Source organism: Dendrobates tinctorius, unplaced genomic scaffold (assembly GCF_039654945.1).
Source record: "Dendrobates tinctorius isolate UK_male_01 unplaced genomic scaffold, ASM3965494v1 ptg000028l, whole genome shotgun sequence".
Taxonomy (NCBI): Eukaryota; Metazoa; Chordata; class Amphibia; order Anura; family Dendrobatidae; genus Dendrobates; species Dendrobates tinctorius.
Window position 1 is genome coordinate 22,779,370 of NW_027361696.1, and position 10,034 is coordinate 22,789,403.

Below are 10,034 nucleotides of genomic sequence, written 5' to 3' on the forward strand. Positions count from 1 at the left end.
TTTCGCCCACTGACGTCAGAGTGCGGGGCAGGGCTTCGCTTTGTGCTCTTTCTGGCTCCACCCACAACTGCACACCCCTCTCTGCTCGCACGCACTGTTTGACGCAGTTATGGCGGTGATTTGAAAGATCATTAAAGTCTCTAGCACACAATTTAATAAAGTCTCTGGCACAAAGTACCCGGCTATGCCGGGCTCCAAATCCTGTTTGTGTCGCTAAAATGATGCGCCCACCAGGGCCATTATGTACCTGGAATCGGACAGGACAGTTCTATGGGGGAGGTAACGGGGCCGTGATCCATTTACGTGGCCTTGGCCGTGTCATAAAATGGAGTATAGCTATGTGGTGTTAAATCGGACACCACATGTGGTGTTCGGCAAGGGGTGGCCAAAGCTGCGGCTTTGGTCCTCTGGGGCTGATGGTGATGCAGCAAAGATGGTTCAGCTCCCATGGGTAGAGCAGGGCCCCTGGGCAAATATATTTGATTTTTCAGATGGTGGTGAACATTGGGGTTCATAGAATAAGTGAAGGACACAGAGAGGTGCAGTTTTCTTTACCTTTTACTTGAAAGTAGATGCAATCTGGTTTACCAATTACAGATGACGGATTGAGTTCAGCTTGCCTGGAGGCATTCAGGGGATCCACCCTGCCAGGTGGGGTTGGGGACATTCCTTCTGCGCTCTATATTCGGGTCCCTGCTGCTTGTAGCTAAGCTGCAGCCCTCTCCTGCGTGATGACTTCTAACCTGTATGCAGACAGCGTGAGCCTTTATGACGGGCACTGTCCATTTCACTGTCAGCCCCGGGCTTTTGGTCTGCTGCCGTGCCTTAAGGTGCTCGGTGTGGCCAGGGAGCTTGCAGTCCCCTGCCCTCCAGATTCGGCTGTAAGGGCATACAGCACCCGCCCAGCCAAGGATTCTGGAGTCCCTTTTTATTAGCGCTCTGCTCTGGGGTTAGCTATAAGCAGTTTTAGTTCCCAAGAGCCCTTGTTTCTGCTCCTGTTCCTTCCGTCTCCACAGACCAATTGCCAACTCTCCTCTCCAACTGTCCTCTCATCAGCTCCAGCTCGCTCCCTTTTCCATGACAACTCTCCTGATTACTCTCTAAGCTGACTTCTTTCTGACTCACTAACCCCACCTGCTGGCCAGATTTAATAAGGAAGCTCCCCTTTCTGGCCTGGAGCAGGAATTGACATGTACACTGTATTACCTGGTGTGGGGAACCCTCCCCTGCCTCCAGACATGACATCACCCATTAGAGGGAGGCAATGTCACCGTGGCAACTGGACTCTGGGATGCCACATATATACCAGGATGGGACAAATATATACAAAGAAGGGGTATAAATGTACTAGGATGCGACCCCTATATACCATGATGGGGGACATGAATACCAGGATGGGGAATATGTATACCAGGATGGGGAACATGTATACCAGGCTGGGAGACATATATGCCAGGATGGGGGACATGTATACCAGGATTGGGGTCATGTATACCAGGAAGGGACACATATATACCAAGAAGGGGTATATATGTACAAGGATGTGGTCCCTATATACCAGGATGGGGAACATATACACCAGGAAGAGGCCCAGGATGGGGAAATATATACTAGGATGGGGAACTTATGTACCTGAATAGGGAACATATTTACCAGAAAGTGGCCCAGTATGGGTGACATTAGTACAGGATTACTACATAATGAAGATGGGGATGAACACATATGTCTTTTTAAGATTTTGATGGCTACAAAGACCCATACATCTGATCAACATGCAGTGGAAAGGCCCAGGTCCAAATTTTGCGCCGAGTCCCATTGGACTCTAGCTTCACCACTTCTGCTATCTATGCAATTATCATCCTCACCTCAGATTGTTGACTATTGTGAGAACATTTGCAACCATTAAGTATGTTGCCTCTCACAGACTCTGTGACCATTAAGCTTGTCGCTTTGATGTGCATAAAGATTTCTTGAATTATCTCATTTTTACAATGGTTTTCCTTCCACCACTTCTGAAAAAGGGAAACTACCAACAATCATCACTCTACAGCCAAGGGCCGGCCATTGTATACTGTAATCTACATAATAAAATAATACTATGTTAATGTATGTTTAGTGCATTTTTATTATTGTACATGATGTGAGACTAGATTGTCAATGCATGGAGAGGAAAGGTGGGGGAGTCTCAACGCAAGAGCCCAGATTTGAAGAGATGTCAGGAATTGATTGTCGATTCTGAATAATATTGACTAAATATCTTCCTATTGCTGTTATTTTGTATGTAGGAACCTTGTTCTAAGTAACAAAGTTGGTCTGTAAATCTAGACTAGATAATGTAGACTGTAGTTTGTATGGTAGTGGGATTTTGCCATCACTGTTTAGGTTTGGAAGAGCCTGTGCATAAAAAAGCAAATAGTTTTGGAATGCTTGAGATATTGTGGGGTTGTATATGGTGTTCTAATAAAAAAATAAAAAAGTCACTGAAGTGGTCAATATCATTAAATGCCTAAGTCAGGTTTTAATTATTAACTTGAAGCCTAACATTGATCAGATAACCACAAATTTTAGAACAGACCTTCAGTGTTGATTTTTTACAGTCTTCTTGACCGACTGCCTTACTGTGTTGACATCACCTAAGAGAAAATTTGAAGACAATGGTTTATTCATAAATCCCAACAATCCCTAAGGTGGTTTCAAAGTGCCTACTAATAATAAAAAAACAAAACAGAGATATACTGCTGACTTCCAGCAAATCTATGCTGATTAAATGTTAGTGATTTATATATTACAGCCAACATTAAAATAACAAATAATATATTTTATTTTTATGTTATGCAACAGATGAGTTTGTGCCAAAAGAAGAAACCAAGTACAGTATAAAGGTCTCTCCACTAACCAACCAAACTTTTAGTGTAGACTTGTCATCTATTTACTGTCAACTTGAGCTTCAGATTCATCAACAATGAAGTACTTCCTCATCTACTTGGTCTTTGCCATTGGTGAGATCACCATAGGTAAGAGAATAATTTTGGTGTATATTACGTTGTACTTTTGATTAAGGTTCACTATTTTTTGGTCACTTTATTGACTTTTCTCATGTTACCGCTGGCATACCACATAGAATACTAGAACGGTAAAACGGAAGAGATGGAATCATTGCTTCTAACTAAAACAAATGAAAATTTTATACTGAACTATGTCACAACATATCATGCAAAAAAAGGTTGACCAATTTAGACAAAAACATGATATGAGACTGCATCGCTGTAAAAAAGAATCCTTAGGACCAAGATAAGTTGAATGGCTTTTACTTTGACAACGTTTTTCATTGCTGAACTAGTGTCTTTTTCAAGTGAAAAAAACAATTGCATCTTCTTGATAGTCCAATGTTGAAACGCGTTGTCGAAATAAAAATCATTCAACTCATCTTGGTCCTAAGGATTCTTTATTACAGCGATGTAGCACAATATCATGTTATCGTCCAAACTGGTCAACTATCTTGGAGGAGATCATCCCCCATCCACGAGGTAGCATTAGCTCTTCTTCAGGTGTTCATAGGAGTTGTGCCTGCACACAACCTTCTTAGGTGAGCACCTTCCTTTCACTTTCTTTTGCAGCTAAAGGGATATCGCCCAATGGTCTTGTGGTCTTTTGCTCTCCTACAGTTTTTCTACTACAAAAGGGTTGAGCAAATGCGTTACCCACGCGTTGTAGGATGGTTAATATGAACCTCAAGGTTCTTCTTTTTCCTCTGTGGAGGTCCATAATAGCTCATGTGTTGGACTCCATTTTCTGGTTTCAGAGTGATTTCATTATCCATTGTATAATCCTAAAGTTCTTCAAAGTTAGTATGATTGAAAAAAGACGTATGTCCTTCAAGTTCAAAAGAGGAATGGAAGAACGAAGGGAAGAGGTATAGGTCTAACTGTCTCTTTAACTCTTTAGTATAGACCTTAATATTGAATGATGTTAAATGTTTGTGATGGCCAAAGTCACCATGTAGTCACAGCCTTAATTTTTCTCTTTAAATTTTCTCTTAGGCAAGGCCCTAAAATGTGAACAGTGTAAGGCAGACGGTCAAAAAGACTGCTCAGGACCCTCAGTTGAGTGCAAAAATGAAGATGACATTTGTGTTCATGGAATTGAACACAACATTCTCGGTAAGTTGGACCAAAAGAAAACCAAATAGTATATATTGATTAATTAAATGCGCATAAATATCACTATTTGTGTGCAGTATGACACATTTCTTGTAGGGTTGATTCAAGTACACAGGTCACTATTTGGAAATACTGTTCGTTTCCAGATGTTTTTCTCTTTCTGTTTCTTTATGTATCACCTTCTACTTATCTTTGTTTCCTTATCAATGTTATGTCCCAACAAGATCAGCTAAAGACTAATTAGACAAGCTGGTAATCTGGATTGGGAATTCAGTAGATGACCGCCTCGATTATCGGCTTGTGTAAGCTTGTAGGCAATCACTCAAACAACAAGCACAATTCTCATTTGTTGCGTGATTGAATACTTCATCATGGCATTAAAATCATTGTTTTCAGCACCTGTGTACAAAGTACATATGCTGCCGAGAGCAATGATGTTCTATACGATCAGAGATCATAAGTAATGATTGTTTTGTGACCATAGGATTCTGGTTAGCATATCCAAACAGGCCAATAAACGACCACGGATTGGCGTGTAAATAGACAATTAGTAGGCATTTATTGGATGGAGATGGCAGGTGTAAATGCAACTTAAAAAGTTTGCAAGCCATATAGTTTTTTTGTGTCTGTGCTATTGTTTTTAAATGGGTTTCCTCTAACAAGTGAATAAACTGGTGTGCTTCCTGGGTGGTCCTTGGGACCAGGAAGAAGCACCTGCTAATGTGAAATGGCTATTACCCATTCATAGGAGTATACCATTCACTATCATGCTGTTACTTTTATCTATTTGGAAATAAAGTGTCTGATACTTATGCATGGGTGAGTGCTACAATTTCCTCTCTTCTACAATACTATTGACCTTTCTATATATTCATTGCTGAGCACTATCAAAAGTGAACGGTATAACATAATTTTGTGGAGTGCCAATATTTTGTCTTAAAGAGTGATTAAATACTGACAGTGCTTATGAAAACAAGCAATTTTCACCTTACTTATTGAAAAACTCAAGAATAGGGGTATTTTTAATTGTATACTTTATTATTCTGACTAGGTTACCAACCACTTCTGCAGTCTGTTAGTGGTGGCCAGTTTCCTAGATAAGGAGCTTTTACATGCTGCTAGGAAGCTGGCCACTGGTCCAAACTGTCAATCATTCTTCCCTTTGGCAACCAAGGAGCCAAAAGGGGAGTGATGAGCTCCTGAAAATCAATAGTGAGACACCTCATTTCATTAGGAACAGAATACAGCTGAGAACACTGCTATAAACATTCAGGCTTGATAAAGTCTCAATATTCTTACTTTTCCTAGATGGCGATAGGAGAACCACTGTCCACAAAGGATGTTTTCATGTTACGACGGAGTGCAACCAAATTATCACTGTGAATACAGGTCGCTTTCAGATGAAATTGTACAACAAATGCTGCAATACTGATCATTGTAATTCTGGTCCAATTGAAAGTATGTAAAATAAAACCTCCAACATATGTCATATGATGTGTATTTTGAAATCTGAAGCTAGTAGCATGTGGATGCCAGGGTTTGCAGGACCCATGACTATCTGAAGAAACCTAACTAGTTATAATGTTCCCTTGCTCTTATAATATTCTAGTGCCACTGCTGAATACCACAGAAAATGGACTCTATTGCAAGTCATGTTTTGTGGAGGGAAGCTACAAATGTGAGAAGTATGAGTCTGTTGCCTGCACTTGTAATCAGGGAGATTGCATTGAGTTTAGTGGAGATGCAACTCGTCCAGGTAACACTTATCTGTTTAGGAATTTAATTACTCTACAAAATGTCTTGTTGTATAGTTAGCTGGTTGGCTGATAATTATGGTAACATGTGACAGAGTCTCTTGATCATTATCTCTGAAATTAGTAGAGGCTTGTGGACTTGTGCTGTTTTAAGGAGTTGTTTCATCATAGACTTTCCCCTTATCTCAGAGCCACTAAGAAAACTAACTGATTTCCATCATGGCAATTTTTAATGAATGGTTTTTCCTCTAGGGTCAACTTTTGTCACCAGGTTTTCCCATATAAAGTGGGGCCAACACCTGTAAACCCTTATACACAAATTATAGAATGATGTATAAATGTCCCCAATATGTTCTGCATAGCACAAAAAAGAACTTTGATTATTCTTACCTACGGCACGGTCCAGTCTGATAGGCATCGCTCTTCTTTTTCTGGCATCTCCTCTCTTCTTATTATCGCCATCCGCCATCTTGCTTCACCTCGATGACCCATCCTACGTCATCCACACAGTGTCCTCCTGTAGGCATACCTTTCTCTGCCCTGCCGAGGTTAGAGCAAAGTAATGTGGTCAAATATTGCCGAAGTATGCCCAATACAATGCTTTGCTCTGCCATCGGCAGTGCAGAGACATGCACCTAAGCATGAGTACAATGGGAGGACAGACACTGTGTGTTTGACTCGTTCTATGTCAAGAAGGATAAAAATCGCAAGGAGAAAGGAGGCGCCAGATCAAAGACCAAGCAACACCCATTTGACAGGACCGTGTTATCTGTATCAGGTGGATACAGTGGTGGACTCATTTTCCAACCTTTTAGAAGCTGAGCACAAAGTGTCACCTTGCTAGAATTAACAGTGGTCAGTTACAATTTGTGGGGAAATCTGTTTATTTTCTCAGCAGCACCACCACAGGGTAAATCAGTCAAGGGTATTAAAATGCGTCATTTCTATAGAACCTCATGACATTTCTAATTTCCATTCTAAAAACTCAAACCATCCATTGGCCACAATGGTATCTATAATGGTTGACATCTACTTTTTCTAGAAGAGCCTTGTCCGCAAAAACAAACATGTGAATGTGGCTTTTACTAAACTGTATATAAATGTTAATTTGTAATCCTTTGTCTTACTTTTGTTCCTTTGCATTTAGGAGATGTGGAGAAGAAATATGCATTCGCTGGCTGCGCTTCAAAAGGAGTCTGTGTTGCTGGATATAATATACTACTTGAGACCTCAGTGGGAGAAGTTGAAAGCCTGCGGTGCCCTTTGGAAAACATCATATTGCCATCCGAGATTCAGAAAATACAGATGAAAATCAAATGAAACTATGCATTGTTTTCTGCATAAGTTCAAAAATCTTATAAAATACAAAATAAATCAAAGAAACCTATGCATTGCTTTCTGCATATGTTAAAAGTTATTTTAAAATACTAAATAAATTTTCTTGCAAATTACTAAAAAATACACAAGGTGTTTTTTTTTATTTCCACACATTTCTAGCTACTCTATACTTTTATGTCACACTATATAAACCCAACACTCACTCCATGACTTTTATGTACTAGAGTTACCATTATGATATCTATACAATCTCAGACCATTGAGTTCTAATTAAAGTTCAGGTCCATCTCTCATTCAATAGTACAGGAATCATGAATCACAAGTCACATAACTCATGCCCCAAATACTTTTTTTAGCAAACAGATATGACAGTGAGCTTTCTTTAGAGATTAACAAACTGATTTGATGCAATGCACATCAAATCTGTGTCAAATTTTATGAAATTTGCAAGTCCTGGCAAATTTGAACAATTTGTGATTCCGATTGCGGCAAATCATCAAAAATTGCTTCTGCATTTTTACACTTTGAAGGTTATGGTACTAGCCACAGAAGGCACACATGACCACAGACGTGAGAAAACCAATCGGTTTAGGATCTTCTCACTACAGGTCTCTGGTTGATTGTATTACCAACCAATAAGATGAGGATCCTCCCAATAGGAGCCAGTATCTGAGTTAAGTATTATCATACCAATGTTGGATAAATTATTTCATTGATAGCTAGCTGCATTCTGATTGGTTGCCATGAGGCTGTTGAGGAGAGCCTTAAGATCAAATACTTAATTAACCTCAAGACATACGAGATTGAGAGGAACTACCTATAAAGTGTATTATTTCACCTTACATGAGCTTTTTCAGACCAAAGTGTGACACTAAAGATGACTACCATTTTCTGCTTCACCACACACCATGTGCTCCATGGATTCGCCCATGATGATGCCTACCCTGATGACCTCATGGATCTGCCCACAACAACGCCCATTCTGATGACCTCATGGACCAACCCAGCCTGTTAACCTCATGGATACGCTCATGGACTAGCTCACTGCCCAACCCACTAACCAATGGAATACATCCGAACACTCCCATTTTAGAGTTAACCGAGCCCCCTTACAGGGGATATATAAACCTATGTTTGGATTAATAAAGTTTTTTCTCTCTCTCTTCCTCTTGGAGCTGTGCTATAGATTGATCAAAGAGAGGTTACATCCGAATGTCTCTTGTGTAATTTCTTTAGTGCGCATTGATCAATATCCATTGGGCCAGGAGCAGGCAACTAGTGGACATTTCTTATTGTTCAACCTAACAAGGCCAACTTTAATTATGATCATTTTGAGATGCCAGAATAAGAAAAGTTGTCATGATGATGATGACACAGAGACTATTGTCAAAAGTGATCTGTACCTAATTTGTTTTGAAGACTATATGATAAACCTCTACAAGCTATGACTTGACTAAAGAGAAATCTAAGGGCGAATTGTCTGGAGAAACTGAAGAAAGAGGGATCTGGAGTGAGACTGCAGATACACTCCCGAGAGGGAAGTCTTTAGAGATTGCAGAGAGATCCCTGAAATGAGAACACCAACTGTGAAAACTGAGTCGTCTTTTTGGCATGAGAAAACTACACAAGATAAACTGCTTGAATTGTTCTAACGGGTGTTTGACATGTAAGAGATCAGGCATAGCAGGTGAAAAATTGATATATGCAAAAAAATGACGTTGTGTTACTGTATAAACCTTTGTATCTAATTAAATTTTTAAGGTAAAGTTGTGTAATATCTGACACCTGCTTAGTTTCTTTTCTCTAAAGTGCACAAAGCTCATGCTGTGTCATTGTTATATCTATGCAGAGTTTTCTGATTTTCTGCTTTTCTTTGCGCCATTTTTTAACTGTTTCTAACATTATTATTATACATTTTTATAGCGCTATTTATTCCATGGCGCTTTACATGTGAAAGGGGCAAGTACAGACAAGTACAATAAACATGAGCAAAACAGGCACACACAAGTACAGAAGGAGAGAGGACCCTGCTCGCCAGGGCTCACAGTCTACAGGGGATGAGTGAGGATACACTAGGAGAGGGTGGAGTTTGTCTTGTGGCGGTTCAGCAGGCTGAGGATCACAGCAGGTTGTAAGCTTGACGGAAGAGGTGGGTCTTCAGGTTCCTTTTGAAGGTTTCCATGGTAGGGAAAAGCCTGATTTGTTGGGGTAGAGAGTTCCAGAGTATAGGGGAAGCACAGGCAAAGTCTTGTATGCAGTTGTGTAGCCATCACTGCAGATGATCCCTGGGGGAGTAGATGGTGATGGCACTGCAGATGTTTAACCCTCTCCAACCAGGGCCGACCCCCAGAGATTGTGATGGAAGTAGAAGGCATGGAGGAATAAGGCAGGAGACAAGGAAAGTCACTTTATCATTTACTGTAGTTCAGGTGCAGTTCAGAGGAGATATTACAACTCTCACCAGGTAAGGCCTGTTTCACACTTCCGTTTTTGTGTCCGCCAAACGGATCCGTTTCCGTTTTTTTGACGGAAACTGATGCAAACGGATCCGTTTTTAAAAAAACGGATCTGTTTTTTTGACGGATCCGCGGTAACCGCTAATGGAAGTCTATGGGACAAAAAAACGGATCCTGCAAAAAATTGGCGGATCCGTTTTTTTACGGAAACCAACGGATTTTGACGGATTTGAAAAAACGGAAGTGTGAAACAGGCCTTACAGTCTGCTTTGCAAAACGGGAGTTATCCTTCCCTCTGCTGTGACTCAGTGTAAGCTTCCTGCCAC

At 40.4% G+C, this 10,034-nt stretch overlaps 1 protein-coding gene across 1 annotated transcript; it reads left to right on the plus strand.

The window, feature by feature from the left end:
* Positions 1-2,901: 2,901 nt before the first annotated feature.
* LOC141084967 (phospholipase A2 inhibitor and Ly6/PLAUR domain-containing protein-like) lies at positions 2,902-7,234 on the plus strand. The gene is made up of 5 exons (XM_073569900.1): positions 2,902-3,014; positions 4,041-4,160; positions 5,469-5,618; positions 5,770-5,916; positions 7,062-7,234. Exons 1-5 carry the CDS (start codon positions 2,963-2,965, stop codon positions 7,232-7,234), a joined length of 642 nt encoding a protein of 213 aa, XP_073426001.1. The 5' UTR covers positions 2,902-2,962.
* The last annotated feature ends 2,800 nt before the right edge of the window (positions 7,235-10,034 follow it).